This window comes from Ornithodoros turicata, chromosome 2, assembly GCF_037126465.1.
Source record: "Ornithodoros turicata isolate Travis chromosome 2, ASM3712646v1, whole genome shotgun sequence".
NCBI classification, from domain to species: Eukaryota; Metazoa; Arthropoda; class Arachnida; order Ixodida; family Argasidae; genus Ornithodoros; species Ornithodoros turicata.
Genome location: NC_088202.1, coordinates 77,936,612 through 77,958,534, shown reverse-complemented (window position 1 = coordinate 77,958,534; position 21,923 = coordinate 77,936,612). Strand labels below are relative to the sequence as shown.

The 21,923-nt window shown below is 47.5% G+C and overlaps 1 protein-coding gene across 1 annotated transcript; it reads right to left on the bottom strand.

Annotated features, from left to right (window-relative positions):
- Positions 1-3,909: 3,909 nt before the first annotated feature.
- On the bottom strand, positions 3,910-21,241 carry LOC135383740 (zinc finger protein 668-like). The gene is made up of 2 exons (XM_064613083.1): positions 21,040-21,241; positions 3,910-5,343 (listed from the first exon to the last, which is right to left on the bottom strand). Exon 2 carries the CDS (start codon positions 5,321-5,323, stop codon positions 4,148-4,150), a length of 1,176 nt encoding a protein of 391 aa, XP_064469153.1. The 5' UTR covers positions 5,324-5,343; positions 21,040-21,241; the 3' UTR covers positions 3,910-4,147.
- Positions 21,242-21,923: the final 682 nt, after the last annotated feature.

Genomic DNA, 21,923 nt, shown 5'->3' with positions numbered 1-21,923 from the left:
CGCTGTTCGATGTACGCGCTCACCTCGTTGTCGGCCATCTTGTCCAGCACGTGTCTTCTGTTTTGCACAAACTTTGGACCACCACGTGGTGAACGCGGAGGCCTGTCGCGTGTGAAAATGACGAAAAAGAAGTAGCGCGAGCCATTAGTACACTCAGCAGACAGAAAGTCACGGCTTGACTCGTATATCCAAGTTGCTACAAAGAGGCGTACTCCCCTTCGCTCACCGAATCAGAAGCGGTAACCCTGAAATTCGTGGCAATGGTTGGCAGACAACATACTATGCGGTGAAGTTCTGTTTTGAGAGTGAGGTAGCAGAGAGAGCTTTGCAACCTTATAGGCACAACAAGTGCGACGACTATTACCTCCTAAAAGGTGTGACTACTCCACCTTCTTTCCGAGTGTAGGGCTTTTACAGCCTTTTTTTAACGATTTTACCGACTGAACCTGCCAGGTTTGCAGGGCCAAACCCGAACCTGGGACAGCCTTGGGGTCTTGGACCCCATTTTTGGCGTCGTGGGCGTTCCAAAGCCTGGTCTACTGGCTAAGCAGTGGTGAGATCTGCCCAAGCCATCAACCACGTGGCTACCGGGGCGGTTCTAGAGGACGGTACAAGCGATAGATTTGTTTACGAATTTGTCTCTTGTCGGAGGGGAGACCAAGCCAGACCACTTCGCGCAGAACCCAGGATTTCGTAGAAAGACACCTGTCGGAACCTCCTGCACCATGCCCTGCACATGAACAAGCGAAGTTGTGCATGGTATGCAAGGTTCCGGTTATGGAGAGGTGTACGCAACAAGAACTGCCGCTACGGGCGCTGCGGGCCCGTGCACGTTCGTCTGTAGTTCCTGTACTTAATATTTACTGTGTGAATTGTATCTCTCCTGTTAGGGCTCGTCAAGGGCCAACATTACTTACGAATAAATAAAATAAATAAATAAATAAATGTCCGGGTGGCAACGGTCACGTGATCCATCAGGCGCCGACCATGCAATTACAGGGCGTTAGGCCATGTTAAATGACCATCCGAATTCGCAATAACTATGCTGTATTAATTTCCTGAGAGCGCATAGGTGTCGGTTCCGCTTGCGTGCCGAAAGCAAGATGACGTCCGCAACCTTTGGCCGTTTATTGTGTTGCGCGTCCTGGTCAAGCACGTTGCAGCTTCGGTGGACACTAGAGCAGCGGTTTCCCTCGTCGGTGAAAGTCTGCAATTGTTGGTGGGAACGGAACGTCTCCGTCCGGGAAAGCAGGACTTTTGCCTACGGCTCGCCTGCGAGGGTTGCCAGATTCGACTACTTTCTGACTGTCGTGGCGCCGAAATTGGGTAATGGCGACTTTGCTATTTTCTCTCTACCTTTGTGGATACTTGTTTGCACTATATTTGAGACTCCTGTGCACCTAAATCGGGATAGTTTTCGTCGCGACGCCACATGCTGCCGAATTACGTGCACTGCGTCCATTCCTCTTTCCAATGACCTTCTCTCGGTCCGTATGATGTCCTTCGGGCTGTTTTATGTGTGCTAAGGTTTTAGCACTCGTTAAAGAGTAAGAGTTCTGCGGCGGCTGCAAATAATCCACCGATCCACCCTTGTGCTGTCGCTCATTAATTATAGGCGGATCCAGCGGTGCCCTGAGGGCTCGCCCCTCCTCCAAAACATATCCCCCATTCCCGACGCACATTTACCGCGCGCTACTTTTCGCACAACGGCGCAAGACTTGCGCAACGGCTATGACGCATACTCACTGACGCTACTCCTTGTGATTTTTTTGGCCGCAGGAGGAATCACGATCACCTCCTCAGCGCGCGACAACCTGACCAAAACCGGCTCAGCGATTTCCGGGTCCTGCTCATAGAAGACTCCTTGCCAGTCCTGCCAAATATAAAATCTGTCACAAGCATTGCTTGCCTCCTTCCAACACCACACTATGTTGGCTACCATTGTCTCTTTAATCCGCTGGCCTTTAAAATTGGAAAACGCTCTTCAGCTCAACCCATTTTGTTAACAAGCCGTAACAAGCCAGTCAGTAAATGAAGTTGTTCGAGAGGTACCGTGGGGTCTCGTGTGAACTGCAAATGCAGCAGCCCGCAGTGTTACATATCTCCCCACGCCGTTTTTTTTTTAAGTGCCCTTTCAAAGGTTAGTTTTATTTGCAACAATCTAGCTCTCGCCAGCCACACAACAAGAGAAGGCACAATTAGTACGGCTTTCATGCAGCATAAGGTCAAATTGCTTCAAGACTATCATGTACTTACTCGAAAGCAAGCGAACATATCAGCAGCTTCGGTAGCTACAGAAATCAGTTCCATTAGTATGCCCAGAGAGCGCACTCTACGCGGTAAAGTCGGTCGCCGATGATCAAATCACTCACTTCAACCGTACGTCTACGTGTGGCTAATCACAAGCGTGTCGATAGCCTCAGACATAAAAACCACAATCCTTCGGAACCAGTTGTCATTCAAGCCCTGTAAAGTTGCAGCTTGTTGTGCGACGGCAATGGCTGGTCTCTAGTTTTACCCCCAAGTTATTCCCGCGCTTTCACAGAAAATTCGACCCTCGTTCCTTGCTCCCAGATTCTGGCGCCGAAACACGGAAGATCGGGTTACCGCGAGGAGTTCGCCACAGTCGCAAACAACAGGAAGCTATACATTTCAGGGTCCGAAGACGTATTGGTCAGCCGAAGTGACGTTTGTGCAGAGGGTATAGTCCAGTATGTAACGTAAGCCGGGCGAGGGGAGGGCATCACTGGGGCCTAAGAAATAAAGCCATGAGCGGGGGAGTTGGGAAAAAATAAGGGACTTGGCTAACGGACTCTGTAGCGGACGGACGTCTCAAGACGAACGTCTTCACTGTACTTTATAAATCTGTTTCAATTAATCATCGTGTAAATAACCCTGTCGTGGAGTGACAAAGACGTTGTGCAGTGTCATTTTCGTGCACTATACTGGTGACAGCAAGCAGTGGGATGAGCGTAAAAAAAAAAAAAAAAAATCAACCAATCTTCCATCTTCCAACTTTTACGAGCCCTCACTCACCACCCGTGCTGACCTTAAACATAGTGGAACGAAAACAATACTTCTGATTGGTGCAGAGAAACCAAAACAGCAGGGGATTCCTGCTGCCCTACTGCGCTGCTACTGGCGCGATTGCCATGGGACGGCTTGTGCTGCAGCATCTCTGCTGCTGTTGCTCTGCCGCTGTTATTGAAGTCGAAGTCATGGGCAGCAGCAGCTGCTGATTGGTGTCGTTCGCCCGCCGTTGCCATGAACTTGTACAGGGTCAGCCTCTGTCCTCTACTGAAAACATTCAACCCCTTTCAACCCAGTCGGAAGGAAAGCTGCACGTACCGCGACAGGGCCGTCTTGCTTCCACGAACGAATGGACCCACTCCCTCCTGCGTGTCGCTACCTGCTATATGTCGAACTACGTGCAGTCATACGCTTGCTATACATGCCCAGGGTAGCTCCTTTCGGCTCTGCTTTCTCACAGCTACATTCCATCCTATCTTTCTTGTGCAAAAGTGATACAGCCCGGGGCTGAAAAGTTACATGTCGAGAAAATTAATTTTACCGCTCACATCCGATTCGCTACGCCGTTGACGTCATGCGCTATGCATAACCAAGTTCCGGATTGTTAATTTTCTGCGCAACAACGTTAATTTCCCGGAAATGAATGCATAAGATTCTGCGGAGCACAAACAGGGTGCGTGTTGCATTTTCCTTGGACGTGCTGTTCCAGAGATAATAACAGCGGATTCTTTAATGATACAAACCTGAAAGGAACACGATTGTTGCGAAGAGGCGTTCGTAATATGCGAGAAATGCAAATGAGATATGCTCTCAACTACGATGGAAACTGTGCGGTTTCATTGTCAACAGGACTAAATTAAAGCAGGACAGACGAACGAATCAACGAAACTAACAGTGCAAATATTTTATGCAATTTGAAACAGATTAGCCCAACAAAGGTAACATGAGAGGTACGAATGAACAGTTAACAATATGGAGGTTGTGTGCCGCCGCGCCCACGAAGCACCTCTACCACAGGTTTGCTTTTATGGCTGGCAAATGCAGCGCCCACGCGTGTACTTAAGTAGGACTACTGCTTCGCGTCCTCTTTTTCTACCTGCCTTCTCTACCTGGAGAACTACGAAGAGGGAGACGGTGTTTCCACCTGCGACACTTCAAGGTCCTCAGGATGTTTCTTGGCCACATGAGACAAGTACGCGTGTTTGTACAAGTAGGAAGAAGAACACTGCGTGCAGCGAAACGGCTTTCCCGCTTTGTGGATGAGACTGTGAGTTTCGAGATTCTTCAATTTCTTGAAAACTTTGGCGCAGTGTTGGCACTTAAACCCGCCATTTTCATTTGGTTTCGCAGCTACTTGTGCGGTCGTCGCTGGTTCGCCTGCTTCCGGCGCACACTTCATTTGCGGAGCAAGAGTGCACCCATTGCTCTCGGGAGGAGCCGATTGTACGGCTCCATTAGTAGGTGCCGCACGCGTCTTGACACGCTTTTTGGGAACTGTTACATTAGGCTCGGATCGCCTCGGTGTATTGCGAGCATTTTTAACATCAACCGATCTTCCGGAGGCCCCCGCAGAAAGTGTTGTTCCAGGTAATGTGTCGGGTGCGCCAGCGCCACTTTGCACGTAGTCACTGCAGAATTTTGACTGGATCATGTCCTCTTCCGTCGTTGTAGCGCGTATTTCCTGCATGCTCGTATGCTCGGCTGAGGGAACACCTTGCTCCTGGCATCCCACAGTGGCCTTTAAACTATCAGGAACGCTCTCAAGGCATTCAGCACTGGAATTCGAGTGACTCTTCAAGTCACGATCGGTAGCAAATCGCTTCTTGCACTTCGCACAGTAAAACGGTTCAGGCCCTCTATGCATCCGAAGATGAAGTTTAAAGACTACTTGTTGCTGGAAAGACTTTCCACAAAATTTGCAAATGAAACTCGTCTCAGGGGAGCCCTGCTCTAAAGGACGTGCTGGTTGTTGAGAAGGTCCAACACCGTGGTGAGTCACCGTGTAGTGAGAGTCCAGTCCTTCCGGTGAAGCAAACCCTTCGTCGCAGGTAGCGCATCGATGGATGTTAATGTGCATGTCGGAAATATGACGGAGCATCCGTGAGGGAGGAATTAACGCACTGCACAGACGACAGCACTGCAACCGACAACCTGTCACAGCCTCCGGAGTTGCCGCATTGGTGAAACGCATCTTGCACACCATGCAGGGACGTGTTGGTTCGTTGTGTTCTTCTCCATTGGGAGCGTCATCCTTATCAGGAAACCCCTTGGTTGCCAGCCAGGAGGAGAACATGTTTTCGATTTCAGGGGTACCTGAGCGAGCGAAGAACGTACAGTCACTTTTTGGTCAAACACGTGTACACGTATTTATTGGACGAAGTGTTCAGAAATATGCTGCTAGCGTTATAGAAAACCCCTTCAGTCAACGAGGAAAACGTATTTATTACCAATGCTAAATACAAGGACGGGCAGTAACCACTGTTTCAGTAGCTTAACTATCTACTAATCACTTCTTGAAATTGCAGAAATTGTAACAGCTGTAACAGTCCTGCATTGTAGTTTAGCAACATTTTTAACTGCCGTAATTTCACGCGTATAAGCCGCACCACAGATAAGCCGCAAGACGCGTTTTTAGGCACGTTTTGAAAATTTTCTGGCAGATAAGCCGCGGGCAATACGAGACGTCTGATTTGTGCAACAAAGGAGACCATAGAGAAGGTCATAAACCCTGTGGTATATACTCCAGGGTTGGCATAGTGTACAACAAATGAGATCAGCTCTATAGAGTTCTACCAAGATCGGATTGTGCCCTTGTTGGGCGTTTTTCATGGACTGATGGGTCAGTGGTCTTCCAGAAGACGTGAATCACTGTCAACACTTACCTCAAAGCTGCTTGGGGGAATGCACCAGGAACATCAATCTACTCGAATATGGACCCGTCCCTGTTACGCACTGTTCGTGCATCAGCAGGGCAGTGCTGTTCCAGAGACACTGTCGGCCCTTACGTTAAAACCGGCGTATGGGGAAAATACCAGGAAAAATAGTCATCAGATAAGCCGCACCGGTGGATAAGCCGCAGAGCGCCCGTGAGAAAAAAAATCGCGCATAAGCCGCGGCTAATACGCGTGAAATTACGGTACTGTGCTTTTTGCACTTCAGAGTTGTACCATAGTAGCTTGGCAAAGTCTTTGGCCGGATTCGATTCACCACCCTTGGGATCAGTGAGCGAGCACGCTACCAGATGAACCACCGAGGCCGGTACGTTGAAACAGCACCAAAGTGCGTCATGCATGGGCGACAAAAGCGACGTGTTCTTATGATACAACGATATCCACGGTATCTTGTGTACACAATAGGCCAAGTGTACATTTTTAGCCCTGTTTTTCACGCCAGGGTGGTTTTGCAAACTTGAGATTTACAGTTTAGATAGGGTAACTCTGATAGGTAATAGGATAACATCTGACTAAAGTGATCCATGCGCATCGGCATCCGAAGAAGCACACCCTTCCAAGAGCTCGTCGTTTTTCTGAGTGTCAATGAGCCACATACAGCCATGGAGCAAGCCGAAGACAAAAACTAGAAATTGAGAGCAGTTATAGCCTGCAGTAACCTAACTATCCTGTAGCTAACAACAGGAAAACTAAGTTTAACTGGTAGATGTAACTTCATTCCTGCTAATAGTTTCTAACTACTTTTTCCTGTGGTACAGTGGCTTAACTACACGAAGTTAACGACTGCCTATCACTCGCTAAATGTTACATTCTGACGTCACAGGAACTAATCTTGCTGAATAACTGAGTATACGCCTCACCTTCCAATTTGCAAGCATGTATGCAGGAAATCTAATCCAATCCTATTTCGGTGACGTATAAGAAACAAAGCAGGGGACAAAAAGCTCTCTACCTATTGTTTTATTTTTTAAATTCCGTGTTAGCGCCGCGAAGCAACTGTGGCTATGAGCGGCGTTCAGACGTGGACAGAAGGGGAGAGGATGTAGCGCCCTCTGTGGACGCCATCATGATGACGACAACGCAATAAATGCGCCGGCCAGTTGTCACCTGGCAGGTGCACAGCACGGACCTATGTTCCTTATCCACAAACTTGGTGACCCGACTCATGGACACCGCAGGGACACAGAGCGACCTAAGCGGTCAGGGCGAAGCCTCCGACGTATCGTCCGGCCCAGCTGTCCTACAAACCGTACAGCAAGTCCGCCTCCCGCCTTTTTGGACCAAAACCCCCAAAACTTGGTTCCGTCAAGTTGAGGCACTCTTCCACGCCCGCCGGATCCAAAGTCAAATGACTAAATACTGTGAGGTACTCCCCTTGATTCCTCCTGACCTAGTCGACGACATCGACGACGTACTCTCCACGGTGCAGGCAGATAAAGCTTACGACACCCTGAAATCCGGCATCCTATCTCGTACTGAGATATCGGAGCGCGCCAGCATCCAGCAGCTTCTAACATCCGATAACCTAGGAGACCGTCGCCCGTCACAGCTTCTCCACCGGATGAAGCAGCTGCTTGGACACTCCGCAGACGACCATGCATGCTTGTGGGCAAGCTTAGGCTTGTCCCATCCTACAGTTGGCAATACAAGTCGACCATGCACCTATATTACGCGAATTATTCCTGAACAGGCTTTCGCACGAGGTCAGGATGATCCTTGCTGGCAATGACGACGTGTCGTTGGATCGACTCGCCGAACTTGCGGATCGAATTACAGATTATGCTTCAGCAAGCCTTGCCCCCGTCCGTTCCCCGTCGGTTCCAGACAGCCCCTCGACGTCGGACTTGCAAGCGCCTGACTGACGAGATGTCTAGGATGTCATCGCAGATGGCCGACTTGCGCACAGCGTTTAACCGCCGGTCCCGAGATCGAGTACAATCAAGAAACCGGTCTGCGAGTCGTCGACGCGCCTCGAGCTAAACGCAAGCGTCGCAGCATACTCCAGGAAGCCCTCGGTACTGCTGGTACCACCGTCGTTTTCGCCACCGACTAACGCGCTGCGAGTCGCCCTGCGGCTGGCAGGAACAGGGTGTCGGAGCGAACCGAAAACCGGAACCGAAAAAAAAACCGCTATTTTGGTGCGAACCGGAACGGAATCGAAACCGTATACACTCTAAATCGTTTCACACCTTTAAAGGTGTGAAATAGGTGTATTAACAAAGATCGCACCCCTTTCACACCCTACAACTTTGTTTCTGAGGGTGTAACGTCAGTGTACTCCACCCTCAGGTGAATTATGGTGATAGTGTGTCGCCTGGGTGTAGAAAGGGAGTATGTTTGTTTTCGTTCACATGAACAAAAGTAAATATATACAACAACAGGGAACAGGAAGTTACATTACAACAGTGCATGGCCTGGATTTACAACAAGTCTACCATCTGGTAATGCATGCGGATTTAGAAGGTCTGTTGAGATAGTGCTTAAATTTTTTAAACACTTTGCTCCTCATTGCAAAACAGAACAAATACATGATAGTGCTCATCATACTCAACAGTAGTTAAAGGGACCGAAAAGTGAAAAATAACCCCCATATTTTGGCCCACCATCCTGCACATTATCATTGTTTGATAACACAGAGAAAGCATTACCTCACAAATCGGAATATTTTTTACGTATAAATATTTTGATGGTTGCCGGAACATGGACGGTGCTGCCAACAAACGGCAAAAAAGAGTAACTTGGGTTTCAGGTCCAGGGCGTCTGGGATTGGTCAACCTGTACCACGTGACAATTAGTTTCTAGAGAACAAAGTTGACACACATTATCGTTATAACTAAACGTCATTTTAAAAATGACGTTCACTTCCAGGCATTTGAAGAACATAGTTTCTATACTAATAAAACATTCAGCTACGACGCGCCGTGCCGTTTGCAAGGCCGTCTGCAAGGCCGTCTGTGTTATCGGGCTTATTGTCTACGCCGTGGGTGGTCATACCGGCAGCGCGAAGCATAAAGTGAAAGTCTGTGAAAGTAATCAAATCACTTGTCTGTCACTGTTGTGCCACGTATTTGCGAATGCCTAGTGTACGTTGTGGCGTTCGGGGATGCGGAAATCGCTCATCTTCGGCGACGGGCGTTTTCTACCACAAGATTCCACAGGACAATGCGCGAAAACGAAAGTGGTTCGAAGCACTCGGCTATGAGATAATACACGAAATTGCAAAATTCCCATATCGGACCCCCCTCCTGGGAACAAGGCTAACCGGACAGCAGTCGTGTCGAGTGTGCTCATCCCATTTTTCTGCCGATGACTACGAAGATGCCGCAGTTGGCGAAGTGTGAAAACGTCTGAAGCAAACTGCCGTTCCGTCACCTGTTATTCTGCTTCGCATTGGTGACGGGCTCAACACAACGTCTCAGGTATGTACAGGTGTCACACATGTATAAATTATAATATAGCGATGACGTATACCGTTTAACTTGTGTTATCCTACCTACTGGGCATTGTGAACATGAACAAATTTAATTTTAGGGACATTCCGGTGTTGAAGTGGCGCCGGACTGCTTCGTAGTATGTAGAGATCTCATCATTTGGTCATCTTTTGAAAATTTCTGTTTCGAAATAGTTTTAAAACTGTTTCAGGTCGACTGCAATGATTTCATGGACTTGTGCATGGAAGTCACCGTATCGGATGACACTACTGATGCTGCCAGTACATTGTCCACTGCAATTTGCACTGCAGTTTGTATGCAATTTGTATGCACTGCAATTTGCAGTGCATACGCTTTTTCTTGCTTTCTGTTTATTTGCCTGTTATAGAATGCCAGACTTGTTTGATATTGTTTTACTTGCTTTTCTTTGAAATCTTAATCCTTTCTCCATGAAAGTGTGTTCTACAACCTACCTTCTATCTCCATACTCACAAAGTGCATGAAGGGGCACCTAATGCTTCCTTATCCATGAATATGTATATACTGTTACGTGACGCCAGTGATCAGGTGGCCAGCAGAACTTTTTACTCATATAAAGTGTTGCGACTCCTTATCTGAGGTTTTTGTTCATTGAAGTTAACTATACTGCAATGTGACTTATTGATTTGACTTCGTTGTACTCTATAGTATGAGAAGTACAGGACTGCACAGACAGATTTGCTCATATGTTTTGTAAGTGTCCGTCTGTGGCATCATCATGCCACACAACTCTTTGTACAGTGAGGGGAGGTAGGTTCCTTGGGAGAATGAAAAAGGAGATTGGTGTCATGCATGAAAAGCTTTTCTACTTTTAACCAACTGTCAAGTGACCATGGCAAGACTAATGGAAAACTTTGCAACCACTTACGTACCACAGCATGTTAAAATATCACTGTCATTGTCCGCGCTATGTGGCTGTAGCTGCACTCTTCTTTATATCATGCTTTCAGATTGTAATTCCAGTATTTTTTCTCTTTTTTTTTTCCTTGTCTTTCAGTTGCAAGTCTTCGCACAGGTGCATAACAGGACCCTAACCACAGATCATGAAGAGAATGGCGTAGTCCAGGGCACAGAGGGGGACAATTGCAGCAGAACCCTTTTTCTTAAACAAGGACACTTCTAACATGCATATTGTTGGTAAAGGCCTCATATGTGAATTTTGGGGTGCTACCAATGGACTTCATTTGACATACAAACACCCTAAGGTCGTAGCTTTATAGTTTCTGTATCTTAACATCAATTATGCACTGATGCACGTATGCAGCTTCTGCACGTCAAGCTCAAGGAAATATGCCTTGCAGTACTATTCACTGACCCCACACAAATTGTCAAAGCACTTCTAACGCTTTTGGACACCATAGGATTTCCGTCATCGTTCTGAGGCAACCCATTACTCCATTTCAGCACATTACCTCAAGAAATGGGGTAGAGCCCCATAATATTTATCGCAATTCTGAATGTAGAGTGAATCTAGGTACCTCGATGCTCTTTCGCTCGATGCTGCAGAAAAATACATGCGAGACAATTGAAAGGGTACAATAGAAACAGGGTGTGTATTGGAGCAGCCCATATCCTTGATCCTAACTATGCCAAGTTACCCAATTTCGGACTCAAGTCATTTATTGCTCTCCCGATTCTACCTTCCCTGAGATTATGTGGTTCTACACGTGCTGCATGGACGCTATCTTTTTTACTCATGCTTTCCGTTTCTTGTGCTGTTGAATAATTGTGAGTTTGCAGCCATCATGTTGTCTATGTTGTCATGTATGTTGGTGTGCACTAATGACCTTGTGAACATGCTAAATCTTTTTCTAGCCACAACTTCCACCTCTGCACCGTGCTGTGACTGAAGAATGTCGAGTAGTCCTACTTTTGGACGGAAACTACATGAGGCAGTAACATCCATATTTCTAAAACTCTTGTCAGCAGACATTTGCTGTTTCTGTACAACTTTCATCGTATATTTCTGTTGTCACATATAGCACACTCTCGAAGAACAGTTCTCAGCTTCATCTATGTGCTCCATTATTATTCCTGTACCCTTTTCATCAACAGGAGAATACAAAAGCACATATATGGTAAAATGTAACTTTCTTGTTAAAGGAGCATTAAAGTGGTATCTAACATGGCCCAAAACTGCTGTCATCTTGTAAAGCAGTATGTGAAAAGCATTCCCACAAAATATTTCTGTCCAAAGTTGTATCACCACGGTGCAATTAATTTGGAAAATCGCTGCCGCGGTGACAGGCCGGAGCGCTCCAACTGCAGACCACACCCACTCTAGTGTGACGTTCGTGGTAGAGAGCCCCTCATTCGTTCGTAGGAAAAACAGTCTGCTACGAACATTGCTAGCTGCTTCTTGTTGACTTCTATTATTTATATGATTTATATCACATTTTCTTTAAAAGAAGAAGCATATACGCAGCCTGAGAAAATAAGATTACGATCACAAGAGTAATATATCCGTGGCTTCTGTGCAATCTCAGAATTCACAGCAGCAGAAAGCTATTGCGAAGCGGTATTGTGGCGCCACCTGTAAGTCACTGAACCAACTGCGCGGTGAAAACTGTCGGACAGGCTGCACACTGTCGAGAAGCACGGGGTTTTTGCTGTACAAACGCAGTTAATTTCGGGCTGCACCACTCGTTCTTCCCGTGGTGCCTGCGGTCCCAAAAAATCGTGGTTGTGTCGTTGACAGCCTTCAAACCCTCCGTTTCGGACATCACGAAGCCGAAGAACGCATGGCGTCTCCCAAGCGGTAGCAGACGCTCCGGCCTGGGCGATGTTGCCTACCTCGATCATGTGATCCCAAGTCCAATGAGGAGCGTCCTCACCACTTGCGTCACATAGTGACGTGTGTGGTGGCGCTCATCACGTGCCTATCGTGAAGGCGAAGGAGGGTGTTTCGCGCGCGGGAGGTTCGGGGAGCTATTGCAGGCGTCCCAATTTAGCTACGGCTGCACTAATTGTGGGAAAACTGTTTTCGGCCGCCTAACATTCCATACTGACCAAAAACAGAAAAAAAGTTGTGGGCCTCTAGACTGCTCCTTTAAGCTCAAAAGTGAAAGGCAAAACTGTTTATACTTACTGTTTATTCTGTATCTTATCTTTTTTTTTCAGGTTTTACAGCTCTATGAAGTACATGAAAACATCAGAGAGCAGAAAGTCCTACTCTGTCTCCTAAATTGCTGGACATTAAAAAAGAAAAATACAGAGTTGTGAAAAAATGTTGTTTTGGCTGTTTTATTATATTTCAATTAATTGTTCCGAGAAGTCTGTTGCGTACACTGAAGCCAGTTTCTATTTGGAGGACTGTCAAAATTTCTTTACAAAAGTATCTCGGTCACAGTCACCGAGAACTTATGAAAAAAAGAATACGTGGGTACAGTCATTCTCATTCACAGAGACTGTTCACAGTAGTTTTGTTGTCGAATGGTGGCGAATCGAACACTGTGTGCAGAAAAGTGTCAGTGTATTTCATCTTAAAAAATAGCATTGCAAAGGTAGTGTGTGCCTGTTACTGCATAATAAATTATGTAGCCATTTTGGAGTACTCTTGCCCACACCGATGCTGCATGGTTAACTGAGATGAAGAGGTGCAGTACCATTTAAGTCAGCACTAAGGACTTTCTTTACAAATGTTAGTTGGTCATATGATAATGGATCAGTTACAAGTGCTCCTTTTAGTGAAATCAAGTTAAGTGTTTTCAACCATTAATTATCATTTGCAAACCTGGTCAATCTCTAGTGTATAAAAATTATAAACACAGTTCAGGTGAAGTACAATGATAAAAATTATGTTATTTACTCTCCATATATACAAGACATGAGTACACTAATGTACAAATAGATATGCCCCCAGGCATTCATGCACAAACATAATAATTACAATATTGTGTGACTATCTGAAAGGAAAAAGCAATGAAAAAATTCGCAGCAAGTTAGAAATGATTGCAGGCATCAATATACATTTTTACAAGTGTGCAGGTTCAAAGCCCTTATACACATCTGATGGAAAAGCATCCCTAATGGCATGCACCACGCAGGCAGGAAGAATCTTCCTATGGTGCTTTCCCAGACCACCCCATATCCACCTTGTGAATTGCCGATAGGCGATATAACGGAATTTCCTGCAGAAATAAGGTTTTTCCATTCAGTTTGCCGTTCAAGTAGCTTGTAAACACGTACTCACTTGTTCACGGCGATGTCACGTATGTTGCCATACTCTTCAGTATCTCGGATGTACGTAAAAGACACTCACAGAACTTCGGTGTCGAGGCAGAGTATCTCGAAAAATTCGTTGTCTGTAATGTAGTTGACCGTCTGCTTTTTACAGACGTTCTCTACCTCCCGGCAGCACAAACACTCGTATCCATCGGTTTGCACTTCCCGCAAGAACACCTGCACAACCAAAAAACAGCGCTTGTTACACCTTAAACAAGTGCTTCTCCCTAATACATATAAATTTCACTAACCAGTCCGCGTTCCCGGTACGGTCAGATCCTGGTGAGGACGGCGGTGACTCCGGTATATCTGAGGACGATGAATCTTCTGCTGCGATGCACACACTTTCCGGCATGCTATCGTACGAACAGAAGTTCTGTGCGCGCGATAGTTCTAGAATGCGGAGTTGTAGCTCACTCAGGTTCGGGAGACTCGACATTTTCGACGTAGAAAGTGGTTGCAGACGCTCACAGCCACTTTCATTTTCACCGGATTAGCGAGTGGAAGCGCGCGTATAGTAGTAGTAGTAGTAGTAGTAGTAGTAGTAGTCGCGTCCTATTACATGCGTCCTCGACAGATGGCGCGGTGTGATGCCATTGTTGAGAGACTGCCGGTTTCCTACTAGGTACCTAGACATGCAATCATCGAAAATTCGATTTAAAAAAAAACTACAGCGATTTCAGCGGAGTTCTTTGACATTTGATCTTTAGAAGGTTCAAGCTTTTCACTGAACATAAAGTTTCGATAGGTTTATATTCACTTTTCGGTCCCTTTAATGCTTGTATGAGAAAAATGGTATCAGAGTTAATAACATGTATGCCTGCAATCTCAATAAACACGGGTAAGTCCTACTCTGAAGATTCTTTGGCAACAACAGCCAACAGCAAATGTGTTATCATTATCAACTGCACTTTTCACATAGACTACAGATTCTGCTTGAATCTCCTTGGAACCATCAGTAGATGTGGCATTTCTGATGAAGGGCTGCGACCACACATACATTTGATAAAATTGATGTCTTCTCGCTAATGAAAGGGTTATGTTCTTAAAATGTCGAGTTTTTCTAGCAACATCTTTAAAATGCTGGTGTTTCCCTTCAAAACGCGTACAACTATACAGATAGGAAAGGACCAAACATCATGATGAGTCGCGGATAATGAACAACGTAATGCATTTTGCAGTGGTTAGATATTTGTGGGTACAACACTGCAAAGCCTTGAAGAAACGAATAAATGCAGCGTTCTAAGTAATGAACATGCATATGGGGGAGGTGCCTGCTCATGAGAAGGTCTACAGTTTCACGAAAAGCTATATACAGCTGCCATGCTTCATTGCCATGCACAGCTGCCATGCCATACATGATTGTCTGTATGTCGGCTGTGCATGTTTACACACATATTTAATCACCTTGATTATCATACATATATGGACCTCAATGTGAGTATAGGCAATATGCTGGTAATTGTGAATACACAGTTACCAGCTTATTTCCACAAACCCAGCAGTTTTATTCGGCGTTACACCCTTTACACCCCAATTGCCATGAGGGTGTTAAAATACACCTTAAAAGGTGTGCGCCATGAACATTTTGATTTACACCCTTTAAGGTGTAAAACGATTTAGAGTGTACGTTTTTTTTCGCTCAGGAGGGAAACCGAAAAATATATTTCACGGTTTTCGGTCCAAGAAAAAACTTCGCCGATTTGGACTCCGGATCGGCGAATGAAACAGACGTCGTGTGCTCTGAAGTCATGTCATGGATACTATACGAGGGTTACGGTTACGGTAGAATGTATGTCGGTATGACTTTTAGGCTCCCTTTGTAATGGTTTATCGTTCGCGCACGCACACAGACTTAGAGGTACATGTGACTCTCTAGCAATGTGCCGTAGTGCTAGTTTTAATTTGATCCCCCCAAGCTCTCCTCAACTAAACAGCGACCCAAGGGGGCTGCATAACGGCTTCGTTATCGGTAATGTCGCGCAACGCGTCCCTTGTGTGAGAGCAGCTAAGTTGAATACATTTACGTATACGCGAGGGCAAGCCCGTGCGAAGTGGCAACTCTTTTGTGGACTGGACACGGAGAAAATAAAACGGAGCCGTCGAGCGCGTTTGCGAGTGAAGGTGTTCCTCGATTTGCGTCGTACTCGTGCGGTGGTGCTTGCTGGCTAGACAGTAGCAACAGATATTCGGATGGGATGCGATCGCTTCAACCCAGCAAGAAAGTACTTTATGTATGACATCACGGCAAACAAGTCCGTTTGTAGCATGCACTTCAAGAAAGGAGAAAAGCCCATTTGAACAGACAGTAACCTACAGGAACTAGGAGCTACCAATTTCACAGCTGTCTATTAATATTAAATACCATGTATGCGGAATAAACGGGTTTACATTTTGTAACATTGATTTTTTTTTGTGGGGATGAATATTCCTAGCAGAAGCGGAACCGGTTCAAAAACCGGTATGAACCGTTATTTTTTTGCTCCGGAGCAGAACCGGTACCGGATCGTTTATGATGTAACCGGAACGAAAACCGGAACGAAAAACGTTTCGGTTCGACACCCTGGGCAGGAATACCCTCAGACCGGTCGATAATGGCGGCAACCGACCACGGCCTACGTCCTGCCCGCCTTCTGTGTGTACAGGATCGTATCGCGAAGCAGCGTTTCCTTATTGATACAGGGGCACAGGTGAGCGTTATACCGGCGACGCCTTCCGATCGGAAAATTCGTCAATGCCTCACACCCCCTATTCAAGCTGCAAACAAATCTACGATCCGCACATATGGACTGCGTTCACCAACCTTGGACGTCGGCTTGCGCAGGACGTTTCGTTGGCTCTTCGTTGTGGCAGAAGTCGACCGGGCCATCATTGGAGCCGACTTTTTACATAGTTTTCATCTCGATGTCAGCATTAGGCAACGAAAGTTGAAAGACAACATCACCAAATTAACCACTGGAGCTGGCATCTCGACGATCAACTCAACCGGCATATGTGCATTTATTCCCGGTTCGCGCTACGAAAACTTCTTTGCTTCATTTCCCGAGCTGCTCAAGCCCTGCAATCTTTCGGCGCCAGCCTCGCATCATGTTACGCACCACATTGAGACCTCAGGCCCTCACATCACGGCGACCTTTCGACGACTATCTGGCGAACGCCTTTCCACTGCTCGCCGTGAGTTTGAACATATGTTGGACCTGGGCATCATCCGTCCGTCATCTAGCAGCTGGGCTTCGACGCTGCATATGGTGCCCAAAAAGGAGACCAACGACTGACGGCCCTGCGGGGATTACCGCGCTCTTAATGCAAGAACAATCCCCGACAGATACCCGCTGCCACACCTCCACGACTTCGCGGAACGCCTTGCCGGTACCACTACGTTTTCAAAGATAGATCTAGTAAAGGCGTACCACCAAACCCCGGTCGAGCTTGAAGACATACCCAAGACAGCAATTACAACGCCTTTTTGGTTCTTTGAGTATGTACGAATGCCTTTCGGACTAAGAAACGCCGCTCAACCGTTTCAACGTTTTATCAGCGAAGTTGTCCGAGGCCTCGACTTCGTAATTGCCTACATAGATGATCGTCTCGTCTTCAGCCCCACCGAAGAACAACATGAGAAGCACCTCCAGCAGCTTTTCAGCCGTCTCCAGGAGTACGGCTTAGTGGTTAATGCCAAGAAGTGCACTTTTGGAGTCTCCGAGCTCGAGTTCCTCGGGCATCACGTGTCCTCCGACGGAATCCATCCTGTTGCGCATAAAGTGAAGGCCATCACCGATTTCCCCAAGCCAACGACGATCCGTCAACTACGTCGCTTTCTTGGCTTGGTGAACTTTCACCGTCGGTTCATTGCTAGATGTGCCGCAATCATTCAGCCACTCACGGACATGCTCCGCAACAACCCGAAGCCATCGTCAAGCGTCCCTTGGTCGCAGTCCGCTGACGCCGCCTTCGAAGATATCAAGCAGTCAAGAGCGGACGGTGCTATGCTAGTCCACCCCCGGCACGACGCCCCAAGCCGTCTCATGGTAGATGCGTCTAGCACCGCTGTGGGTGCAGTTTTGCAGCAGCATATCGACGAAGCCTGGTCCCGATTCGATCATGTGCATGTGGACATCGTCGGTCCCCTGCCACCATCTCAAGGTTACAGGTACATTCTAACCTGTATCGATCGATTTACGCGGTGGCCCGAAGCAGTCCCGCTGACCGACATCAGCGCTCAATCAGTCGCTGAAGCTTTTGTCGCATCATGGACCGCGCGGTTCGGATGCCCCTCCATCGTGACCACCGACCGCGGGCGGCAGTTTCAGTGCTCTCTGTTCACCGCCCTTACGCAGCTGCTCGGAACTCGCCATATCCACATGACTGCCTATCACCCCACAGCGAATGGGCTATTCGAGCGACTACACCGGCAGCTGAAGGTGGCACTCACTGCTCACACTAACCCCGCGCTCTGGAGCCAACACCTTCCCTTCGCACTGCTGGGCATCAGATCCTCCGTCAAGGAAGACCTTAGCTGCAGTTCAGCAGAGTTGGTGTACAGCTCCCCGATCCGGCTCCCAGGTGATTTTCTCACCCCCAGCCCCGCCGAGCCCCATCCATCCCACACCGCGTACATCGACAAGCTCCATGACTTGTTCTGCTCCATCACCCCGGTTGTGCCGCGCATGCCGACGCGGCGAACAGTTTTCGTCATCCAGGACCTCAAGAACGCTTCGCACGTGTTCATCAGAACCGACCGCGCCAAGCCATGCACCCCTTACGCCACAATACTCCGGACCGTACCCTGTGCTCTCCCGCACCCCCAAGACCGTCGTCGTCGAGCTCAGTGGCAAACACGACACGATAGCCCTGGATCGCGTGAAGCCAGCGTACGTCTCCTCCGTCATCCCCTCTAACACCTACTTGGACCTTCCCGCCTATTCAGCCACACTGAAGCCCGAAGCCCACACAGCTCGAAGGACTGTGACATGGCCCTTTCTTCCGACCGTCTCCAGCCGGACGACGCTCTATAGGGGGGAGCCCGGTAGCGCCCTCTGTGGACGCCATCATGATGACGACGACGCAATAAACGCGCCGGCCAGTTGTCACCTGGCAGGTGCACAGCACGGACCTATGTTCCTTATTATCTGCTAGGTATCCACAAGGACAGCAGGAAGGAGTGGGGGACAGGCGGGGGGGGGGGGCTCTACCTATTAATTAAACATGTTAAACCTGGAGAAATGTGCTCGCATTATGATCCAGAAAATGCATGCAATCTCTGACTTACACAGTGGCAGCAAGGTTTCCTTATGTACTGACTGGTTTAAACCTTTCCTCCTCAAATTATTGAAGAGCTGATGAGATTGGCATAAGACGTTACTAGTTCACCGACGCCTTCCAAAAGTAATGATTCAACAGTATCTTAAAACGACTTTCTAATTACAGGGTTTCTAATTAGGGAAGTGCGTTAAATCCACCCCTCTATAGCCAAATCCACACCTCGTGGTGCTTGGATACTGAATAAATCTCATAATTTTGACATAGCAAGTTCAATATGGGTCAATGCCAACTGGCTAAAGTAGCCTTCCCTCCGATGCCAAACCGTCCCGCAGAGAAACTGCCTTGCGCACTTTTCAGAATGCAGTTGACCGTAATTCGATTAAATGCACCGCACAGGCAAGACCTAGGAAATATTTGAGGCATGCATAATATGTGAGTTTTGATCGGAGGAGGGGGATATGTTTATAAAAGAAAAAGAAAGAAAAGGACTGTGCCCGGGTAGCAGTAGGAGCATACGCTTTATGACCCACAATATATCATTGGCTATTTGAGGCAAAAATTATTTTTATATACATCACATTAGAGCCCTGCACGGGCCACTTTTCCGGGCCCGACCTGGCCCGGGCGCATCGAAAAATGGCTCGGCCCGACCCGGGCCTGGACCTTCATATTTTTATGCGGCCCGACCCGGCCCGGCCCGGCCCGGAATGTAAGCAAATAGAGCCCGGCCCGGCCCGGCCCGGCCCGGTGACCCGGCGAGTAGATCCCGGCATAGTATTTCCAGCCGCGACGTACGCGTTTCTGGCGATTATCAAACAAATTTATCAGTAAATTTATAAGGAGAGAAGACAAACGTACAAGTGATGGCGGTTTAACACCATAACTGCACCAGAACAAATTAAATCAAGAACGTACGCGGGCATGGGCGTTATCGTTACACTGTCAAGATTTTGCGGAGGTAGAGAATGCTGTCGACAAACTCCTTCTCCCAGTCCATACCCCTCTCACCAAGCTTTGCCAAGTGATTGTGAAATACGTGAGGAGTGACGAGCAATGTAAAGTGGCTTTCAGAATGTTCTAGAGGGTCGAATCATATGCCTAATGCAGTATCCCTTGCTTGTCTTTGCAAAATATGCACAGGAATGACGCAAGCGCATGATGATATGAACTAATGCATCTTCATTGTGTGGAATTAGCTGCGTGGCCCGGCCGGGCCTGACTCTCGGAAACATAGTTGTCGGCCCGGGCCCGGCCCGGCCCGCGGTGCTAGCGTATTTTGTCGGCCCGGGCTCGGCCCGGCCCGGAGCACACAGCCAATAACAAGCCCGGCTCGGCCCGCGGGCCGGGTCGGGCCCGGGCCCGGTCGGGGGCCCGGACCCGTGCAGGGCTCTACATCACATAACCACGGAGGTGACACTCGTTGTGTTCGGAAAAGCCGTGAACCATATTGATGACGTCATGTGCCAATGACCCAGAGTGGCAGTCCGTTACGTGAACTACTTGTGGTAACAGAGTATCAGATTACGATTACAGAATATCAATACGCGAAACACTCGCAAAATAAGTACACGGAAAGAAAGTTACTACATCACTTAAATTGTCAGACTGCGCCTACCGGTATACTGCATACTACTAAAAGCGTAAGAGAACAACGAAGACGACACACTTGATCACTAGACGTGTCAGTAAAACTTGTGTTAATAGTACGCTAACTGTGCGTGTCGTCTTCGTTGTTCTTCTAACGATTTTAGTAGTAGAGTACTACATCATGCAATTTAGACCTACATGCATAACGACCCCAGTTTACACAGATTAACCCTTTTATTGCTACCTGTAGGATGGGCAAGTCTCAATGCTTGATCACACCGCGTTGCAAAAACATTACTGCCTTCGCCCTAAAAAGGAAGAGCATTAACGACTCGGTCGAAATGCCCCGCGAGTGTAAACTTCCGGCGTGGCAAATAGGCGGGCTAACCCACAAGGTATCACACGTTGAGGATCGTGCCTGACAACAAGTCTACCATGAGTACCTCCTATAGCCAACTGTAGAATGGGACAAGCGAAAGCCTACCATCGTTCACCATAAGCCATCGTTTACCTACCGACACGTGTAAGAGGACGTCCTGAGTTCGTCAGTACTGTGTATTGCGCCGGAAGGAATCCAAAGTAGATGGTGAACACTGGAGATGCTGCGCTTCGAAGAGAGAACCTATATTCTGTCTGTGCTCTGGCTTCGTGAAAAGGACGACGTCCGCTGCGTGGCGCACGTGCGGCGCGTGCACTCGCAAATTTTGTATTGCGTATAAGCTGTCTCTGCTTACGCCGGTATTCTTTGACACACAGGAGCTCTTCTTTCTTACTCAGGCAACTTTACTTTGCACTGTAATGCGTGTTAAATATTCTTATATGACTATGGCAGAAAGAAACGCCCAAGAAGTATATAATATTGCATAATCCACGCAAAAGGTCTCCAAAAAGGGGGAACACTCTTCAAAGCCGAGCCAACGCACCAACGAACCACGCAAAAGAAAAAAAGACAAAATTAAGCAAGATAGAAGATCACTGTGTTAGCTAGCTTAGAGAAGAAAGTTCAAGGATAATAATAGGTTGGGGATAACCTTACGCTTGGCCTATAGCTTCAGACTAACTTTCCTTGCTGCCTGCGTAACATATCCATTCATCCGTGTAAGAGTTTCCTGACGTAAGGGCATTAGATCTTGACACCCTTCGGTCATTACATATAGATATATGCGATACCCTGCGTACTGCAAAAGAAACGTGTCATCCCTTCGGGTTCCTGGTCGTCAGCACGACGCTGAAGTACCACAAAATACGTACCTGTGGAGTGTCTGCAATAATAATGGGATCAAGCAGCGGCCATTAAAAGAGGCGTGTGTTGGAAGACAAAACGTCTGGCACGGAAACACTGGCGACAGTAGTTCGAGGTCGATGTACGGTCTACCTGATGGCCAACTTCTCTTATCTT